The sequence below is a fragment of the Elephantulus edwardii genome, unplaced genomic scaffold, assembly GCF_000299155.1.
Source record: "Elephantulus edwardii isolate Elephantulus edwardi_28Jun2011 unplaced genomic scaffold, EleEdw1.0 scaffold00151, whole genome shotgun sequence".
In the NCBI taxonomy this organism is placed as follows: Eukaryota; Metazoa; Chordata; class Mammalia; order Macroscelidea; family Macroscelididae; genus Elephantulus; species Elephantulus edwardii.
This window is the reverse complement of record NW_006399901.1, coordinates 3,214,043-3,236,260: the sequence shown is the minus strand read 5'-3', so window position 1 is coordinate 3,236,260 and position 22,218 is coordinate 3,214,043. Positions and strand designations below refer to the sequence as shown.

General features: G+C 46.8%; 1 protein-coding gene across 1 annotated transcript; it reads right to left on the bottom strand.

Annotated features, from left to right (window-relative positions):
- Positions 1 to 2,262: 2,262 nt before the first annotated feature.
- Positions 2,263 to 13,503, bottom strand: YWHAH (tyrosine 3-monooxygenase/tryptophan 5-monooxygenase activation protein, eta). The gene is made up of 3 exons (XM_006894890.1): positions 13,371 to 13,503; positions 2,434 to 3,079; positions 2,263 to 2,387 (listed from the first exon to the last, which is right to left on the bottom strand). The coding sequence occupies exons 1-3, from the start codon at positions 13,455 to 13,457 to the stop codon at positions 2,263 to 2,265; spliced, it is 858 nt and encodes a 285-aa protein (XP_006894952.1). The 5' UTR covers positions 13,458 to 13,503.
- Between the last annotated feature and the right edge of the window lie 8,715 nt (positions 13,504 to 22,218).

The window sequence follows — 22,218 nt, the reverse complement described above, 5'->3', positions numbered from 1 at the left end:
TGTGCTGGAAAGTTGTGTGCTGTTACCAGGAAGTTCAAAGACTGGCTCGTGACCTTTCTCACCTGTTGGCACAAAGCTTTATAGATAAAGAGAGCATTTAAATACCTTTTGTTACTGAACCAACCCATGTGAGCAGGCATGCATGTTCAGTCCTGAGCCCTCACCGGAGGTGGTAAAAATTGAGGCTGGAGACATCACCCAATCACTAGTGATGTTCCTGAAAGGACCCCAGGTGGAGAGGCCAGTAGGGGAAGGTGGATTAAAGCAGTGCTATGGTGTCAGAATTGACTGGTAGCTGACCCTCCAGTGGGTTTTAAAAGGCTGTCGATCCAGGAGACTGCCTGTATTTCTCCCATGGAGCTGATAGTGGATTTGAACCACCAGAGGCAACACCTTTTGCTTAGAGACTTAACTCCCTACTACGTCACCAGAGCTCCTGTTTAAGGGATTAGGCCTCCCCCACCCCAAACTCAGTTTGAAGCTTGCTTTCCGGGTTAAAACAAAACAATCCAGAGCTTTAAAATTAATCACTGCAGATTATTTTGGAAATCCTGGTGTGTCCTTCAGCTTCTGAATAGAAAGAGCACTGAGAAAATCGGACCCAGCTTACTATGTGCCCATCAGCTAAGGCTATCTTTTAAAAGGGGGGCAGAGGGCTAGCAGACATGAAAATTCAGTATTTACTTTCAGTGTTAACCATCAACCATCACTCCAATAGGGTGGGGTTGAACAACACCCTCCCAAGTTAAACATACATTCCACAAGCTTTCATAGGTGCCATATGGCAGGAGATGGCATTCTGGTCTGGTAGGCGGTATACAGACATCATTTACCCCGCATGGATGGTGGATGAGAGATGCTAAATTAGGGGTGGTTGTTTTGATGAGCTGTCGATCACAAGTGAGTCACAGGTCACTCTCCCGTCGATTTTCAGAGGCTGTTAAGTTGCAAAGGGGGAGAATGGTCCAGCTTTCTCCCAGGGAGTGGCTTGTGGATTCGAACTGCGTGCGTTTAGGGTTGGATGTACAACTCCTTACCCATTAGGCTCCAAAGCTCCCTTAAGTTAGGTGAGGATTTCCATAAGCTGGTAAAAATTGTCTTATCCTAAGGTCTTATTTGTGGCTAACACAACATGTAATAAGACGACTTGGAAAAGTCACTGCCATTGGGTCAGGGCGGGTTTCCAAGGCTAAAATCCCATAAGACGGCCCCTTGTTCTCCCTCAGAGCTGCTTGTTGGTGGAACTGAACTTCCAAAAAAAAGGTACAAATTATGGATAAGGACTAGGCGACCAGAGTTCCTCCAACAGAACTGGATGGCAGGGAAATTGTGATACCACACTGTTTGAGCCTCAAACCAGGATTCAAAATGGGTTAGCTGAGCAAAGAGACCCACAGAGAGGACAATCAAGACCAAAGACAGGAGATGATATTCCCCAAAGCAGCATTTATTTTTACCCACTGAACTCCAAAACATTTAATTTAGAAGTCTGGCATTTCATAATCACCCATCTTGATTGATATGGGCTGACACACGTGGCGGCTGTCAGGGTACACAAGGACAATAGCTAACGAATTAAAAAAAGGAAATAAAAATAAAATAAAATCCATGATTCTTAAACAATCACAACTGGAAAATAAGAAGTTACAAGTATCAAAACTTCAGATGCATTGCATTGAAAAGGTCTGTGCACATCATAATTTAAAGAGGCCAAAAAAACAAGGTGCTACTGAAACTTCACTGGAACAGTTTATTACAAAGCTGATGGGAAGGAGCAGAGTTCTCTTTGTATCAGCTGCCCTGAACAGTTCTCCATGAGCTGAAGAAAGAGGTGGGGCTCGGGGTGGGGGCAAGAGAGGTGAGTTCATTGTTGCATGCACAAAGATGTACTGCTTTAAACAAAACACTACCAGCTTGTTTTAAATGGACCCTTTAACTATTCGTTACAGCCTGTGGCGGCTAATTCACCTTTCTGAACTTTCCCACTGCCTTTGCCTGGATGCTCCTGATAGATCAATAGGCACTGTGAAATGCCTCGTTCAGAATGCGCTTGCCCATCAATGCCCATGAAGAGATTGATCTGAAACCGCTCCCCGAGGGACAGGAGAGCAGGTCTGAATAGTAGCTGTGCTGCCGATCGGTACAGATGGGTTTAGCACTAGATAATTTCGTGACTGTGGCGAGAAGGACTCGGTGATGAAGGGGGGGGGAGGCGGGCAGTGGGTGAAGAAAGAGCCAGGGACTCGAGGAGGGGGGGGGTCTTCAGTTGCCTTCTCCTGCTTCTTCATCCTTCTGGTCGCTCGTCCAGAGGGTGAGGTTGTCTCGCAGCAGCTGCATGATGAGCGTGGAGTCCTCATAGGAACCCTCGTTTAGTGTGTCCAGCTCTGCTGTGGGGTCATCGAAGGCCTGTTTGGCGAGGAAGCAGGCCGTTGCCTTCTCCTGCTTCTTCATCCTGCTGGTCGCTCGTCCAGAGGGTGAGGTTGTCTCGCAGCAGCTGCATGATGAGCGTGGAGTCCTTATAGGAATCCTCGTTTAGTGTGTCCAGCTCCGCTGTGGGGTCATCGAAGGCCTGTTTGGCGAGGAGGCAGGCCTGCTCGGGGGCGTTCTGGATCTCGTAGTAGAACACAGAGAAGTTGAGGGCCAGGCCCAGGCGGATGGGGTGCGTGGGCTGCATGTGCTCCTTGCTGATTTCAAAGGCTTCCTTGTAAGCCGCCTCCGAAGCCTCCACCACGCTGTTCTTCTTCTCGCCGGAAGCCACCTCGGCCAGGTAGCGGTAGTAATCGCCTTTCATCTTCAGGTAGAACACCTTGCTCTCGTACTGGAAATCGTTGCAGTTCTTGATGAGGAACTTGTCCAGCAGGGCCAGGACGTCGTTGCACACCGTCTCCAGCTCCTTCTCAATCTTCTCCCGGTAAGCCTTGACCTTCTCCAGCTTCTTCTCGTTGCCGTCGGCCATGGTTTTCTGCTCGATGCTGCTGATGACCCGCCAGGAAGACCGCCGGGCCCCAACCACGTTCTTGTAGGCCACGGAGAGGAGGTTCCGATCTTCGTTGGAGAGAGGTTCATCGAGCTCTGTCACCTGTGAACCCCCCCCAAAAAACCAAAAAAATAAAACACAAAACATTGAGAGGCAAGTCTGTAAATATTGGAAAGAAACCTACCGTAATTTAACCCAAGTGGCAAATCCATCTTAAAAACAAAATTAGGAGGGAGCTCTGTTGGCCTAGTGGCAAGAAGCTGTACGGCAATGCCAAAGGCAAGCAGTTTGAATCCACCAGATGTGCCACTGGCGGAGGGGCAATCTCCTCCTGTGCCAGTTGGATTCGACTTGACAGTACAAAAGTAAGAGAGAGAAAAAAAAAAGCGAGGGAGAGAGAAAAAGAGAGGAAGGGAGAAAGGGGGAGAAAGAAAGGAAGGGGGGGGAAGAAAATAAATTAGGATAAGGGCACTTTGGAGAATAACTACCTGAATATGAATCCTATCCCAAGACTATAGTCCAACAAAAGAGAAAAAATAACACTGAAAACAGGAGGTGATAAGGGCCTTGAGACGGTCATAATTCAGGACTTTGAAGAGGCTGCCTTCATCCTGGTAGAAGATTGAGGAGGACAATTGCAGATTATCAAGGTTCACCATAGAAAGGTTGTGAGGTGGTGGTACCCACAAAGAGAAGGGAGGAAAAACTGACAAGGCTCTTTCTCAAAAGATAGCCTGAACAAGAAAATCATGCCATTCCTTTGTTGAATGTGCAAAAGACAACAGCCTGGAAGCCCTTTCCCGTTTTCTAGTCAGGAGCACCATCCACACTTCCCATTAGTTATTAGCAGATGACAAGAGTGTCAGAGGTGAAATCAAACACACGTGACTTGGTGCTTGCATGGCCAGAGCGCTGTTCTGTGGAACATCATCAAACTCCCAGCCAAACAAAACTGAGGAATGCATTAGTGACAACAAAGCACACTTGGCCTCAGCTGAAGGAATTATACCCTGCCCGGCCACAAGAGTGCAGTGAAGCCTCCTGAGCTGTAACTTCTCTGTGAGACTTTGCCAACACTAAGTAAAAAAAGTACTAGACTGGACATGAAGAAATCTGGGCCTGCGCCTCAGCAAAGCCACTTATTGCCTAAACTGACAGGCAGCATTTCACAAGTTCACAAATGAGACTTGTATCATCTATAAACGGAACATTTCTTGATTACATGATCATGGCCATGTTGCAAGGAGGGACCAGTCCTTTTAGGGGGACGTCAAACTTGGGAGGGTGGAGTTGACAGTGCAAGAGAAAAGACCCTCGATGAGATGGATTGATTCAGTGACTGGGGTAATGGGGGTAGGTGTGTCAGAGACAGTGAGATCTGGACAGAACAAAGCAGGTTTAGGGCTGTTGTATATAGAGTCACTGTGAGTCGGTGACTCGACAGCAAATAACAACAAGAACGTGATCATTACAGCATCAACATCACTGATTCAAGCCAACAAACAAAACTGTAAAAACAAAGAATGTTAACACTTCTAAGCACCATATCAAGTTTTACTTAAGCTATAAGGCTAGAAACACTTCCAATAGAGGGGGAAAGTGGGATGGAGAACTGTATTAACAGCACAAAGACATGCATAAATATGGAGTGCGAAGAAAGAACAGAACGACAAATTTTAAATAAAAAGATAGGTGTTCACTGGGGGCTCAGTAGGCCGCGAACAGAGGTCACAAATGTCATCATAATTGGATGTAAAAAGTTAGAAAGTGGATGCCAAGTTCTTCAAAAGTAAAGGAAGCAGCTGTTTACAAGCACTACCCTTTGCCACCTCAACTTCCAACAAAAGAAAAATATGCTCTCTCCCCTTCCCACAATCCATTTTTTTAGCCCAGGTCCATCATGCTCTTGCTGCGAGCAAATCCTTCACCCCAGTTCTCCAGCTCTCCTATCAACCCAATCCCCTTCTTCTTCAGTGTGGTCTCTGGTCACAAGTCACCCCAAAAGGGCTGCTTTCAACCTGGTTCCTTATTCTTCCTCACACAGTCTAGACCTCCAGACCTCTCTCTCGCTGTGATGTGCCTCAGTGGGGAACAATCTTCTTTTTAATTTAAACTCAAAACCCACACGCAGCAGCCAGTGCAAGCAAGTATCTTTCAATACCCGTACCTACTGGGAAAACAGACTTCAAGATACCTGATAGCATCCCCACCTCTAACTTCTCAAATCCTCTACAATGACTCAATTTTCTGAGGTTAATGACTAAACATGAGGCACCAACAGGACCTGGACTTGCTTGTTTATTCAGTAAAACTGATCAGCAAGGCCTCCCCTCCGTATTTCAAGTAGGGAGGTCCATCCCTTTTGGGGATCTAACTTTCTAATAAATCTGTATTTTACTATTTTATCCTCAAAAAGAAAAAATATTGATAGGAAAAACTCCAACAGATATTTTTGTGAGGAAAAAAAGGAGGACCTGGAGCGCTCCTCACATCCTGCAGTAACTGAATCCAAGTAAGGCCATGTGACATTAAAACTGCAATGACACCCATCAGGAAGTCAACGTATACTTTACCCTCTGACTAAGAAATCTGCTTTTGTCAGATTTGCAAAGACACAACAAGGGAATGTTCCAGAATGTCATTAAAATTGCAAGTGTAGATTTGAAAGATATCAGAGTCATATAGAATGTGCTTGTGGAAGGTCCAGTTTCATTACTCAGAGAATGTGTATAACCTGAGAAAACTGGGTGACCTTGAATAAATTACAACTTTCTGGGTATCTAAGGTTCACCAGTGTGGAGCTCTGTGCTTAAAGCACTCAGCTGCTAACCAGAGGGTCAGTAGTTCCAATCAGCACAGCCTCCAAACGGGAGACTTTCAACATGCCAGTTACTGCCATAAAGACTGTTGTTATGGACCATTGAGTCACAACAGACTCACAGCTGACCCTCCAGTGGGTTTTCAGAGGCAATAAATCATTCACACGGAGGAGACTGCTCATTTTTCTCCTACAAAGCAGAGGGTGGATTCAAACCGTGTGCCTTTGGGTTGGCAGTGTTACTCCTTACCATGAAGCCACAGGAACGCTTTCCATTAAGACTACAGCCTTGGAAACTCTTTAGAGTCGCTCTGCGAGCCTATTAGATGCGCTCAATGGCACACAAGACCCAGTAAAACAAAATCAATCATCATATGGCCTCTAAGGCCACCCTCAGATCCAAAATTCTATGGTTCCATTTTACTTCAGCTCTAATAAAAGGTGCAGTAAAGCAAGAGGTTGACATTACCAACTTAAATCAAATGTGGGTGTGTCTGTGGGTTTCAGGAATTCTTGGCGTTTATCCTTTCTTCATCAAGAACAAACTGCCCACAACGGCCAGGAGCAATATTTATAATAACACCTTCATCAGAAGAAGGGAAAAAAGTTTACTAGGAATATTAGTGTTTACACAGCAATCATCTGGTTGCCTGCCAGTCTCAATGAATCACTCTGCAGCATCAGCTGAGGGTGACTAACAAGCAGACGCGGCTCTCAGAACCCTGGCCAGGGCCTAATTAGGACATTACTAGATCCATTTAAAATAAAGGCATTTTTTAATACTCCTGGGTTACAACTCAATTAACATGGAAACTTGTGGTGGAATAAAGTCATTTATTACTTAATCAGGCAACTCAAAAAAACTTGGAGCCATCTCCAGTATGGAAAATTACAGACCTCAGTGAAATCAGATGGTCTGCAGGAACAGGAGAGATTCTCACCTGCCTGAATTGATGGTATTGGTGGAGAAGCCCTGGCTCTCAACATGTCAAATACTAAAATAAGGGGGGATTCAGACAGCAGGGCCAAGAGGACTAGAGACAATGTCCTATATTGCCACTGTTAGTTGTAATGTATTGTCGAGTCAGAACCGCCTCAAAGCTGACCCTCCAGCAGGTTTTCCAGAGGCTGTAAAATGCACGGGAGGAAACTGTCCACTTTTCTCCCATGGAGCGGCTTGTAGATTCAAACCACTTGCCTCTGGGTTGACAGTGCAACTCCTTATCATGAAGCCAGCAGAGTTCCTTGTCCTATAAATGAGATAGGACATGTCCTATAACAAGGTAAGTTCCAGCCATACCGGGTCATCACCTGCAGGTTCTATGGAGATGGGTTTACTGCATCTTTAGTCTTCTTGTTGTTGTTAGAAACTCTCAAGTCGCATGAGACTCATAGCGACCCTGTTTACAACAGCTGTGAACCCTGCTCTATCCTGGGCCAATCTTATTGTCTCTGATACACTGACCCCCATTACCCCTGTGACTGAGTCACTCCATCTCATCGAGGGTGTTCCTCTCCTGAGCTGTCTTTCCACGTTCCCAAGATGTCCCTTCTCCAAGGACTGGTCCCTCCTGGCAACATGCCGAAATAATTTCTAATCAGGGACAAGTAGCGAAGACAAAGCACACTATTTCTGAGACAGTGATGGCTCTCAAAGTTCTTTCCAGACCAAAACCAGTTAAAATACATGCACTGCAAGAAGCTGCACTGCAATCCCAAAGGTGTGCGGTTCGAATCCACCAGATGCTCTGCTGAAGAAGGAGGGACAATCTCCTCCAGTACCAGTCAGATCTAATTTGATGGTGTGTGTACACACACACACACACACACACACACAATTTAAAAAAACAAAACACATACAATCCCAGTGCCCTCCCTGCAGCCTGTCCCAGGCAGTAAACCACCCAGGTTTCTACCTTCTTCCTCTCCTGCTCACACCCTCCAGGAGATAAAGGCCCTCCTCCTCTTTCCTAGGACCACTGGACTCTGGCCAGTCTTGTTACGGGTCCTCACCACACAACCTTCAGCCACACCAACTCTCAACCCCAGTGCACGCTTCTGACCCATTTTCTCTGCTCTGCAATGACTACTAAGGCCTCAGGACCTGGCTTGTTAGTAATTCCATCATCTTCCTAAAACATCCTTCTCTAACTCAAGTAAATTTATTGCCTCTTCTAAGGAATAAAAATAGATCAACTGCCAAAAACATCGTAGGGGACTGACTATTCGTGGAACGTTGAAATTCTTCATCTGGGATCATCCAATGCCACACAAAGTCACAGTGGTAAACAAGAATATCACCCCTGAGCCACCAGGCTCTGCTGCCCAAGTGGGGGTGAGGGGGGCAGTACTTGGCCCCGGCCAGAGCAGCCATCCTCCGTGGCCCATCTGTATCCACACCCCCACGCAAGCATCCTATCCTTTAGAGTCACTCCCACCCACACACTTACCCACAAGCTGGCTGTTGATGGGTTTGTAACAGAAGAAAAGGAATTGCATGAAAAATTAAATAAACACACACACACACACACACACACACACACACACACACACCCCAAAAACCCACCCTACAACTTTGAGCTTCTTGGTGAAACTCTAAAAATGTAAAGTACAGCTAGGATGAAAGCCCTTCCCCACCTCCCCAAGCTTCAGTGCCTCCCTGCAGGTGAGGATCTGCTGGGTCGTGAGCTGGCAAAGCCACTCACGTGTCCAGACCTACAAAGCCATTCTCTCCTGGCCAGTGTTAGGGCTCACTGCCACACCAGGGCTTGGCCAAGTCCTTTACCCACACCAGGGCAAGGCAGCAGTTCTATGAAGCCACAAAATGAGACAGGCTTAGGCCATTCACACCCACTACACGTTTACTGTTCCTCTATTGTCCATAGGGTTCTACTCTGGACATGTTAAGAGAGGCCAGTCCTTGGAGAAAGACAGCATGCTTAGAAAGGCAAAGGGTTAGAGTTAAGAGAGGAAGACACTCAACAAGACAGACTGACACAGTGACTGCTGCTAAGTGCTTAAGCGTGTTGGACACGGTGAGGATGGCAGGCAAAGGACAGGGCAGGTTTCAGATCCCTTGTTCGAGTCATACTCAACTCGAAGGTGCATTAACAACTGTAAAAGCCGGACAACGAATAAGGAAGACCAAGGAACTTGTCCCTGGGAGTGACTGTGTTAACAAAGAATACTGACCATACCATGGGATGTCAGAAGAATGAAGAAATCAGACCTGGAAGAAGACCAGCCAGATGCTCGTTAGATGTGAAAACTGGAAAAGTGCATCTCATGGACTCTGGCTGCATTAGCAGGAGGCATTCAAGCCCCAGAGGACATCATGACGGCCGTGCAAAGGAGAGCCTGCAGTAAATGGACTGGCCTCAAACTCAGCAACCACTGGGATAGTGCAGGACCTAGGAGAGTTTCTTGCTATTGTGCACTGAATCGACAGCACCCGATAACCATCAAGCAAGACTAAACATTCTTCATAGGGATTAAACACAACCCCGTCCTAAGGGCATGACTGCATGCTACTGGTCCTGCAGGTACCAGGGCTGAAGGCCTCAGCAGTATCATCCTATCGGAGGAAGACCCCACAGCAGTAGGGTGGGGAGGAGCACCAGGTTGGGGAGACGGTGGGAAACGCTCTTCTAATTCAGGTTCCTCGAGCCCACACACACATTCCCAGGCTTCAGTGCAGCCAAGTTGCATGAACTGTCTGCTACCTTTACTTCCAGCTGCCACAGGCCCTGCTCATGGCAATGCCAGTTTCAGGGCACAGCGTCCTCTGCGGGATTTTTTTAATGCTTCCGTTTTGTTCAGATCCCCAGACCCTTCTGGATGAATTCAAATCTCCGACCTCTCTCTGAGTTAGCTGGCAAGAATAATAGTCGTTTGCATCCTGCTACCTTTCACATCCTTTCATTTAAACCACTCCAAGAGCCAGAGCCTGCCTTCCCTCCTCCGACAGAAATCCGTTATGGCTATGTTTCAAGGGGCCAATCAATGCCATGCAGCTTTTACACATTTCATAATCTAGTAGCTAAATGACTGACTTTAACCCCATTTTTGCTATACCTCCTTTGGTTTTATTGTGTTCATAATCATGTCTCACCCTGGGCCACTCAGCACATGTTCTTCTTTTACTTACCACCTGCCTGCTCCCCATTTTCCGTAATCTCTCATGTGCTGGAGTAAGAGCCTTGTGCTACCGTCTGGGCAGAGTGCCTCTTCCTCTCCCACTCCTGTTTATGCTGCAGCCACTTTCTGCATCGACCTAGATACTACCATCTATATTGAAATCTCTCCGTAGATATCACTCCAGTCTTTCCAACCCACTTCTTCTCATCTTTTATGTACACGTGAAGTCTGCATCAAGCTTCAAAATACATCACTTTCCCAAATAATTGGTTTTATAGCTCCAAAATTATCCCTGACCTAGATTTTTAAAAAAAATATCAAAATACACAGGACAATAAGCATTACAAGACTGAATTTTTCCTCTCAAAAAGCGACCTGGTTATTGATCAACTTTCCTTTGGTCTCTTAAGTTTTATAGGTTATCATTTATATACCACTTTCTCATCCTGCTTCACTTCTCATATTACACCAATTTGACAGATGTTATGAATTGTGGGAAGTTATTATTCCAGGCTTGGTCTGAACAAGGCCTTTGGGTTCTAGACTCTTCCATGATGTTTCATCCCACTATTCAATTCTACATGCAAAGCAGGACAAAGCGACTAGGTAGATGAGAAGCAAAAAGATAATCCTCTACTTCAAGTCAGAAATATTTCCCGCCTCTTCAGTTATGGGTGAGGCAGAAAACGTTGTTGATCTCACACAGTTGTTTCCAGAATGCATGCTTTTCCTACGGCTTTCTCATACCATCCTCCACGTGACGGTGACAGCATAAGGCAGGCAAGACATGTAGGCAGGCAGGCAGCAAGTATCAGTAGGTGACCATTTAGATGACAGAGAAAAGAAGAAAACATGTTAGAAGAACAGAGCCTGGAAACTGACTTATTAGCATCACCAACCTTCAGACTTTCACATTTCAGAGACTTGAGAGGCCAAAGATACAGAGTGGTGATGCTGCAACAGGCCCATCAGTTAAGTGTCCTGCTCTGTCTCCCTTACAGCAGTCTTTTTACCCACCAGTCCACTCCAAAGAGAATCCACACTTAAGCCCAGGAGTAATTAGGATTCACAGTCTTTCTAAAAGATCTACTGCAGGTTCATGTTAATTAGTTAACACGAGCATCTGGGTCTTCCCAGTTCCACTCATGAAAAATTCAATCTATAAAGACCAATTTAATAGGGAAACCTTAAGAATGAGTTCTCCTCTGGTCCCTGCACACACAGCCCATTCACTTAAATGACAAAGCTATAAAAATAACCAAAGTCACAACATGTGTTATCATTTTTATATCCTTCCTTAGAGTTGTTTAATTTCTCAAGACACCAGTTTGACAGAGATGATAATAAACTGTGTAAGGGAAATTATTCATGAGGAGATTCCTTAAGAAAAATGCTTTCTCACAGTTCTGAGAAAATCTAAGTAAAGCAATGATTGGATGTTCAATGCTTTGTTCATTCCATCATATTTCAGATGCCTCCAGTTTTAGGTCTAGGAACTAAAAGAGCTAGCTGGAGGATGGCATTTTCTATTTTTTCCCCCCCTCCTCTGCCTAAATTTCAGCTTGGTAACAGCCTCTCCCCATTCCTTTTCCTTACTTCACATTTCGTGTAAGAATGCGTATGCGCGTGTGCGTGTGTGTGTGTGTGTGTGTGTAGAAAATAATGAAATAAGTATTTCTTAAGTTCACTTCACCTTCTTTCATGCATTTCCAACATCCTTATTCCTCTTAAGGGCCCCTGACATTGCAGTTTTGGCAAGAAAAATCCCTCACCAAAATGTGCTACTGAAAGGTCTTGTTCTGTACAATCTCTGTATCTCTCAGTTACCGGGGAGGTGAGGCTCCCTTTAAGTGGGTTGCTGTGTGGACATACGTGACTTAACACCCCGAGGAAACAAAGCTTAAGGACCCCTTTCTAAGGAAGGGTGCTCACGTAATCAGTCACGTTCCTGTAAAATGTGCCAAGCCAATACATTTTTATATTTGCTTAAAAAGAGGATTCCCCACAATTACATAAGCTTCCTTCAGACCCCAAATTTACATCGTCTCCTGGTTGGGATGAAAAACTCCTATGTAACGAACCATCATATACTACCCTACTTAAATCAGAACCAATGAATCCAGAGGGGCTTGTTGTTGATTTCCAAATAAACCAGTTAAATGTGTAATAAGGACAATCTAGGGAGAAAAATCTCTCTTCCTTAGATAATCCTAAATATTGGATTCAGTCCCAGTTTGCATGTATTAATACCAAAAGCCATTTTTAGGTGATTTCAAAATGCACCTGGAATTTGTAGGGAAAGCCTTGGATTTGTTAGGTTTTTTTAAAAGAAATCCCTTCGCAAGGCCAATCAAAGGGTAAAGGACAAAAGCGCTCTCCTCCAGGGCAATAACTTCCACCATTATGCCCGGGAAAACTTGCCAGAACTGGTTAAAAAATGTCTGATTTCACAATTCCACCTCTAGAGTTTCTGAATCTTTAGGGCTAAGGTGGGGCCAGGGAGACCCGCCCAGGTCTGAGGTTTGTCTGCACAACCAATTGAATATGGCAGGTTGGTGGCCCCCCAATAGCTGTGACCTTGAAGCAGATAGAAAGAATGCTCTTTTGGACACCAAAAATGTCCAGGAACGTGAAAGGGCGGGGAGAGGATGGGACAGGACGGCGGGCTAAGTCTCAGAAACCCAGGTCGTGTCTGCTCCACAGCGTTTGCTAGGGCGTGGCTGGCACGACTTCTTCACCGGAAATGAAGCTGCAGACGCGCCTGCTCTGCGATGGTCCCAGGGAAGGGACACATGTCCGTTGCACCTAGAAGTCATGTCTCATGTTGGATCGCAAAGCTGATGGGCGCCGCAGCGGTGCGCCACGGGTCAGAGTGGACCCTGGATCAGGGTGGACCTCGGACCGCCCCTCCGTGGCAGCTGGAAAGGGGGTCGCCACATACAAAGCGTGGGGCGTGGGAAGGTGGCAGGAGAACAATTCGGGCCAGCAGGGCCCACCAGATGGGAATTTACTCCGCCAGGAGACGGGGTGCTGTGCGCTCCGGGGTTCTAGATGACAAGGGGCGACGAGGGGGGCTGGGTTTCCAGGTGCTCACAGAACGGCCTGGAAGGAGGAATGTGCTCACTCTCGTTCCATCGCCACTCCGGGCCCCTCCCAGGACGCTCCTGGGCCCCTCCCTGGACATCCGAGCTCAGATGTCGCGCCTCCCGCCCACCGCTCGCGAGGGGCACCACCTCCCGTCCCCCCCGGGGACTGCACTCGCTCAGACCCGATCAGCAGCGCCCACCCTGCAGGACATGGCAGGGCGTCCACTGCGCGGGAAGCTAGAGGGTGATCGCGCCCAGGGGCCGTGGGAGACCCCGCTGACCGCCCACCCCTCCCTTCCCCCGGGCCTCTCCAAGCACCCCCCTCCCCGGGGGGCCCCCCGGCCGTGCTCACCGCCTTCATGGCAGAGGCCATGTCGTCATAGCGCTCCGCCTGCTCGGCCAGCTTGGCCCGCTGCAGCAGCTGCTCCCGGTCCCCCATGTCGCCGTGCTCGTGTCGCCTGGCTCCGCGCTGCTCGCTCGCTCGCCGCTCCGGGTCGACGCCGCGCACGCGCACTGGCTCCGGCCGACCTGAGGCTGCAGGCTGCGCCCCGCGTTCTGGCTCCGCCGCCGACACCGCGCGGGAGAAAAGCGCCCCGCGGGCTGGCAGAGGGCGGGCCGGCGCCTGCGCACAGGGAGCCGCTGGGCGGGCGGCGGGGAACGGCGGGAGTGGGGGGTGTCAGGGGCGGAGGGCCGCCCTAACGGTCTATTTCAAGGTGACGTCACCTACTATAAATAGCTGCCACCGCTCGGCCCGCCCCGGGTTGGCGCAGGCGCGCTGCGGGTGCTGCAGCTGCCACTGCAAAGGTGCAAGTGGGCACTGGTGAGCGCTGGGTGGCGACTGCGGGCCCTCGCCTTGCTGGTGGCTGCATTGTTGCAGCTTCACCCGGGGGCGCGCTGCTGAATCTACGTTAGTTAGCAGGCTGACTTCAGAAAAATCCAGAAAGCAAAGCCGCTGCGTGGAGAAGCAGGAGTCGCACAGCTGCTCCGGCCCCGCTGCCGCGCGCCGCTGGCTGATCGCCACACCCTGCGCGCGCGTCTCCGGGGTCTCGGGTGTCCGCGTCCCCGGCTGCAGAACTACACAGACTGTGCCCTCCACGAGGGGAGGCCGCGCAGGAACATTTCGCAGCGCAGACTCCTGGGGCCCGCCCAGGGCTGGGCCTGTCCAAATGTTATCCCAGTTGCTCATCTTCTGTCAACTTGAGGGCGAGCCAGCTAGTGTCCCCGCCTATAAAAGGAGCGGGAGGGACTTGCTCAAGGTTATGTAGCCTGTTAAAAGTAGAGGTGGGGGTTCAAACCCGGGCTGGACTTCCTGCGATGGCAAAGGGGGTGGTGTACGGGCAGACTGTGACGTAAGCACTCTCCCAACTTTGTCATTGGGTACTGAGTGTCTTCCATGCCCTGTTTGACCACCAAGAACATCCTCATGACAACACACGACTCAAATTGGCAAGATGCAGAGGGATACACAGGAAGGGGAGTAGTGGGCTTTTGGAATTTCATTGTATACCGCTGCTGCTGTGTCAAAAAGCTAGAAAATTATGAGGGATGAAAGAAGGAAAATTGATGCCTTTGAGCTGTGGTGCTGGAGAAGAGTATTGAATATACCATGGACTTCTAGGAGAACAAACAGGTTCATCCGAGAGAGAGTGAAACCGGGTTGTTCCTTGGAGGCAAAGATTCTGAGGCTGACAAACTTTGGGTATGTTGCCAGGAGGGACCAGTCCTTGGAGAAGGACATCATGCTTGGGAGGGTGGAGGGACAGCGCAGGAGAGGGAGACCCTGGATGAGATGGATTGACTCAGAGACTGAGATAATGGGGCTAAGTGTGTCAGAGACAATAAGGTTGGTACAGGTTAGTGCAGGATTCCGAGCTGTTGTACATAGGGTCGCTACGAGTCTCAAATGACTCTGGCACATAACAACAACAACCATTGCATATGAGGGAGCTCTGGTGGCCTGCTGGTAAGAAGCTGCTTTGCAATCTTAAAGTCATGCATTTAGAATCTACCAGCTGCTCTGCGGGGGGGTGAGGGGGGGAAAGATTTTGGACAATCTCCTTTCGTGGGAGTCACTGCCTCTGAAAACCCGTTGGAGGGTTGGCTATGTAGGAGTCAGTCCCAGCTCAACAGCATGCAACAACCATCAGTGCGAGTGGGAGTTTAATGTCGTTGTTGCTGTTGTTGTTGGGTGCCTTTGAGTGGTCTGGACACTACCAACCCTATTGGAACCTTGCCTTAATCCTGGACCATCTTCATGATCTGACACTATTGGTACAGAGTAAGAAGCTATTAAATACGGTGTAGCCCCTGCCTTACAGAAGCGTTGATCTGAATGTTCAAGAACCTTGAAAAAATTAGTCGGGAAAAATGTAATATTAGTAAATGGGGTGTAGCCTGGAAAAAGTGTGTGAGGTTTAGAATAAAATTTGAGAGATGATGAGAAGCAGCATGGCTGTGGGAAAGGAGAGTGAGATTGTGGAGTATTTTCAATGCCAAACTGAAGAGATGAAGTTTTCTTCTGGGGTAATTGGGAGTCACTAAAGGTTATTATATACACAGACAAGATTGAAGCTGTCATGGATTTTACTTTATATGGATCCACAATTAACACCCATGGTAGCAGCAGTTGTTGTTGTTATGTGCCGACGAGTAGCGAATCTGTATATAACAGCCCTAAACCCTGCTCTATCCTGTGCCAATCTTACGGTCTCAAACACACCTATCCCCATTACCCCAGTCATTGAGTAAATCCACCTCATCAAGGTCTTCCCCTCTTGCACTGTCCTGCCACCCTCTCAAGCATGATGTCCCTCTCCAAGGCCTGGTCCCACCTTGTAGCATGTCCAAAGTAGGTCAGACAAAGCTTCAGAATCCTTTTCTCCAAGGAGCAGCCAGCCTGGTCTCACCCTCTCTAGGACAAACCTATTTGTTCTTGGGAGACACTGAAGTTTATTATAAACAGAGACAAATTTGATGTTGTCATGGATTTTACTTTTCACGGATCCACAATTAACTCCCATGGAAACAACAGTGAAGAACTCGAACAACATATTGCTTTGGTCAAATTTGCAAAGGACCTTTTTTAAATGCTAAAGAGCAATTAAGCTTGGAAGCAAGAGTGGCATCCACTTCTGTAAATAGCTTGCTTGCCTCTGGAAACCCTATGAAACTGGAGAAAGGATGAAAGTCACACACGCAAGTGTCAAGGACTTTTGTTCATAGGGTCGCTATTAGTCACCTACGACTCAATGGCACTTAACAATACAACAACAAAGAGCAATTAAGGAGTTGATCAGAAGAGTTCAGAGGACAGCACAGGAAGACAAAGTATTACAATGAAATGTGCAAGGAGCTGGAGTCAGAAAATCAAAAGGGTGAACTCGCTCAGTATTTTTAAGCTCAAGGAACTGAAGAACAAATTTAAACCTCAAGTTGAAATACTTAAGGATGCTTTGGGCAGAATATTAAATGATGCAGGAAACATTAAAGGAAGATGGAAAGAGTATAGAGTCATTGTACCAAACGGAATTGGTGGACATAGAGGAATTTCATGAAACAACATATGAGCAAGAGCCTGTGGTGATGAAGTTCAATCTGCTCTGAAATAATTGGCAAAAAACAAGGCCCCAGGAATTGATGGCATACCGATTGACATATTTTAACAAACAGATGATGCCCTGGCTGTGCTCACCAAGTTGTGCCAAGAAATCTGGAGGACAACCATCTGGCCTACTGACTTGAAGAGATCTGTATTTGTTCCCATTCCAAAGAAAGGTGATCCAACAGAGTGTCACATGCAAGCAAGATTCTGCTGAAGATTATCTAAAAATAACTAGAACAGCAAGCACATCAACAGAAAACTGCCTGAAGTGCAGACTGGATTTAGAAGAGGCTGTGGCACTAGGGATATTATAGCTAATGTTAGATGGATCTTGGCTGAAAGCAGAAAGTACCAGAGGAATGTCTATCCATGTTTCATTGACTATGCAAAAGCATTTGACTGTGTGGATCACAACAAACTGTGGCTGAGCTTGAGAGGAATGGGAATCTAAGGACACTTGATTGTGCTTATGTGAAACTTATACTTGAACCAGGAGGCAGTCATCAGAACAGAGCAAGGAGACACTGGATGGTTCAAAATTGGGAAGGGTGTACATCAAGGATGTGTTCTAACTCCGTATATTTTCAATCTATATGCAGAACAGATTATCCGGGAGGCTGGGCTCTATGAGGAGAAATGTGGCATCAAGATAGGAGCTAGACTTATCAACTATCTACATTATGCAGATGACACAACCCTGCTTGCTGAAACTGAGGAGGACCTGAAGCGCTTGCTGCAGAAGGTCAAGGATTGCAGCCTTCAATATGGATTGAAGCTCAATGTCAAGAAAACAAAGTTTCTCACTGCTAGGCCGATTGGCAGCATCATGATAGATGGTGAAGAGATTGAGATTGTTGACAGCTTTAGTTTGCTTGGCTCTATAATCAACACTCTTGGTACCAGCAGCCAAGAAATTAAAAGACGAATTGCACTGGGGAAAGTCTGCTGTCAGAGACTTCTCCAAAGTACTTAAGAGCAAGGATGTCAATCTGGAGACTAAGGTGTGCCTGATACAGGCCCTGGTCTTTGCAATCACTTGCTATGTGTCAAAGAGCTGGACAATGACTAAGGACAGTTGATGCCTTTAAACTTTGGTCAGAAAAAAACAGCCAGACCCTCAATGAAGTGGACAACACAATGGCTGCAATAATGGTCACAGATTTTGAGGCTAGCACAGAATCAGGCAGGTTTTCTTTGTGTTGCACATAGAATTGCTATGATGCAGATAGTTTCATTCACCTACTAACCAAAAGATTAGCGCAGTTCAAACCCACTTGGTGGTGCCACAGAAGAAATGCTTGGTGATGTGTTGTAAGAATTACAGCCAAGAAATCCTTATGGAGCAGTTGTAGAGTTGTTGCTATATACTGTCCAGTTGGAATCAACTCATAGCTGATCCTCCAGCAGGTTTTCAGAGATAATAAATCACAAGGGACTTGAATGCCCATATTTCTCCCATGGAGCAGTTGGTGGATGTGAGCCCTTGCCTTTGGGTTGGAAGCACAGCTCCTCACCACTCTATCACCAGAGCTCTCTTCCAACTCTTATAGGTTGTGTTTTTCTGATTGTTATGGCTTGAATTGTGTTTCACCAAATAGAGAGACTAAAGTGCACCTGATCCAGGCCATGGTCTTCGCAATTACTTCCTAAGCTTCACAAAGCTGGACAATGACTAAGGATGACAGAAGAATTGACACCTTTGAACTGTGGTGCTGGAGAAGAGTCTTGAACATGCCATGCACCACCAGGAGAACTACCTGATCTGTCCTGGGGGTGAAACCATGTTGTTCCTTAGAGGCAAGGATTCTGAAGCTCCATCTCACATACTTCAGGCATGTTGCCAGGAGAGACCAGTCCTTGGAGAAGGACATCATGCTTTGATGGGTGGAGAGACAGCGCAAGAGAGGAAGACCTAGGATGAAATGGATTGACACAGTAACTGGGGTAATGGAGGTAGGTGTGTCAGAGACAGTGAGACTGGTTCAGGACAGGGCAAGGGTCAGAGCTGCTGTATGTATGTAGGGTCACTATGAGTCGACGTCGACTTGACAGCAAATAACAAGAAATGCATGTATGTAAATATAGAACTATGCAATGATTCTCAAATATCTGTTAGACTAGGTAGTCACAGGAGGATTCACAGTGGAATGAGATCCCCCTAATCCCATCACAGCGCTAAGAGGATATAAAAGGTGTTCCCTTAGGGGGTCGCCGGCAAAACTTTCTCAGTAGGAGATACAAGGGAAGGAAAAGGAACTGAGAGGGGGACTTCGATACCACCCGAGAAATAATTGCCAGGAGTGGAGTGGAACGGGTCTTCTTAAACCCAGGCTCCTACACAACGAAGACAAACATGGAGGTCTCCAGGGAACAATGGGCCTACAGTTGCTGAAGAAAACAGGGACCTTCTTCCAGTGGGAACTGATAAAGAAAGAGGGCCTCCCTTCGCCTAGGGTCGACCATTTGAATTTACTACGAATTGGAGTTCCCATGTCAACCAAAAGGAAGGCGGTTCAAATCCACCAGCTGTTCCATGAGAGAAAGATGGGCAATCTCCTCTCTGTAAATGTGTAAATGCAATTTGCAGCCTCTAAAAACCAGCTGGAGGGTCAGCTATGGATCAGTTCTTACTGGACGGCAATGAGGGTTTTGTTGTTTTGGGTTTTTTTTAGTTCAAAACTGTACGAGAATAAATTTCTATTAGTGAAAGCCTTTAAAAAAATAGAAGGAAAAGCAAGCAAGCCATCCGTCATGCACCAAGTGTCTCTGTAATAGCAGATTGAATAACTAAGACTCTAAGCCTGGTGAACTGAGACTGAATTCAGAACAATGGAATGGAGACCTGGGACATTCGACATGATTGAGTTTAGCTCAGTTCTTAAGTCCTGAATCGCTTCTTCTAGAAAACTTTTCTTTCCATCTCATCTCACCAAACTTCCTCCTCTCTGCTTCCTTGTTTGCCAGCCACCACTTAACCCATCATGTTCTATTTCTGTCCCCACTTCTTCACCTAGGCCATCCTCATCAATCAAAGCTACAGATGGTCTCCTTGTTGCCAAGTGCATGGGCATTGTGTCATCCTCAATACATAGGACCCTTGTTGTTGTTGTTGTTAGTAGGTGCTGTCGAGTTGAGTATGACTCATAGCAACCCTATGAACAGCCGACCTGAACCTTGTCCTATTCTGTGCCATCCTCATCATCTCTAATACATGAGAGCTCATTGCTGAAGTCACTGTGTCAGTCCATCTCACTGGGGGTCTTCCTCTTCTTTGCCGACCCTCCATCTTTTGAATCATGATGATCCTTGGAAAGGAATAGCTTCACCTTGCTACGTGCCCAAAGTATGAAAGATGAGGATTCACCATCCTTGCCTCCAAGGAGCACGCTGGCTGCATTTTTTTCAAGACATATCATCACTAGGCTGATTGGCAGCATTATGAAAGATGGTGAAGAGATTGAGATTGTTAACAGCTTTAGTTTGCTTGGCTCCACAGTCAACACTCTTGGTACCAGCAGCCAGGAAATTAAAAGACATATTGCATTGGACAAGGTGGCTGTCATGGACCTCTCCAGAATACTGAAGAGCAATGACATCAATCTGGAGACTAAGGTGCGCCTGACCCAAGCCATCGTCTTTCCATTTACTTGTGATGTGTCAGAAAAGTGGGCAATGACTAGGGATGATAGAAAGATAATTTATGCCTTTCAGCTGCTGGAGAAGAGTCTTGAATATACCATAGACTACTAGGAAAACAAACAGGTTTGACCTGGAGAGGGTGAAACCAGGCTGCTCCTTGGAGGTAAGGATTCTGAGGCTTTGTCTGACCTACTTTTGGCATGTTGCAAGGAGGGACCAGTCATTGGAGAGGGATATCATGCTTGAGTGAGTGGAGGGACAGTGCAAGAGAGGAAAACCCTGGATGAGATGGACTGACTCAGTGACCAGTATAAAGGGTAGGTGTGTTAGAGACAATAAGGTTGGCTCAGGATAGAACAGGTTTCAGGGCTATTGTACATAGGAATGCTATGAGTTGCAAGCAACTGAATGGCACATAATAACAATGACCCTTAGCTTCACACAACTCTTCCCCCTCCTGGAGACATTCTTCTCTCAGCCCTCATGACCCAAACCTCTCTTGGTTTCTGCCCTGATCACTCCCTTGTGTCCTTCCTCAAGGCTCTGTCCCCGACACTTTTCTCATTCTGTTCTCTCCTAGGTCACCCTGTCCACCCTCAGTCCTGGAGGGAAAGAGCCAACTACCATATTCCCAAAACCCAGCAACATGCTTTGCTAGGATGGGAGAGCAAGTCAGTATGATTTCTGTTCTCATTTCACTTGTGAGGAAACAGACTCAGAGATGTTCCATGACTTGAACAAAATCACACAACTCACAATCAGCAGAACTAAAATTCAAAGCCACATCCCCACATTCAGACCCAGGAGCCTGAAGACCCTGTGCTACCCATTGATGTTAAATGAGAAAAATTCAGATGTGGTGATTCTTTCTAAGTAATTCATACTGTAAAAAGCACATACACCCTTCCACTTTGTAGCTTGAACTTTGTCGTTGGTAGGCACCATCACATCAATTGTGACCCTATGAAGAGCAGATCTGAACCTCACTGTCCTGTGCTATCCTCCTCATCACCAATATACTTGTGTATATTGTGCCCATTGTTACAGTCTCAGTGCCAACCCATCTTGTTGAGGGTCTTCCTTTCTTTCACTGACCCTCCACCCTTCTAAGCATGATGCCTTTTTCCAAGGACTTAGCCTTCCTAACAACCTGCCAAAAATATTTGAGATGACGTTTCACCATCCTTGCCCCTAAGATTGCCCTTTAATTGCACCTCCTTCAAGATAGACTACTTTGTTCTCTTGCTCTACTGCACAACTCAAAGGTGTTGGTTCTTCTGTCATCCTTGTTCATTGGCCAACCTTTAGATGCGTAGCAAGGAGTTGAACACTTACCAGAACCCATCTCCTTTACCCTTAGAAGAGTGCTTCCCATCCTGCCCTATCTCACTGCCCTCCCAAAACCCCCTAAACTCATTGCCATCAAATCAGTTCCAATTCATAAGGATCCCATGTTTTACAGGGTAGAACTACTCCATGGAATTTATTGACTATATAATCTTTATAGGAGTAGATCATCGGGTTTACATTTTGTCACACCACTGGGTGTATTTGAACTACCAACATCGAATTCTGGACAAATTGTTCTTACCACCCAGGGACCTGCCAATTTTCCTCAAATCCTCATAAATGAGCAATGAAAACCATGGCCTTAGCCAGGTGACTCATTTCCAGGACCTTCCCTTCTTTCACAAAGGATGTGTTGTTATGCACTCTTACGATTAAGGACCAACTAACATGGATCTCACCTGATGGCATGCATAGGAATCAAATAGATTATATTTGTGGAAAGACTCGGTGGAGAAGCTCAATATCAGCAGTGAAAACCAGGCCGGGTGCTGATTGTGGCACAGGCCACCAACTACTCATATGCAAGTTCAAGCTGAAGTTGAGGAAAATTAAATCAAGTCCATGGGAACCAAAATTTGACCTTCAGTCTATCCCACTCGAATTCCAAAAC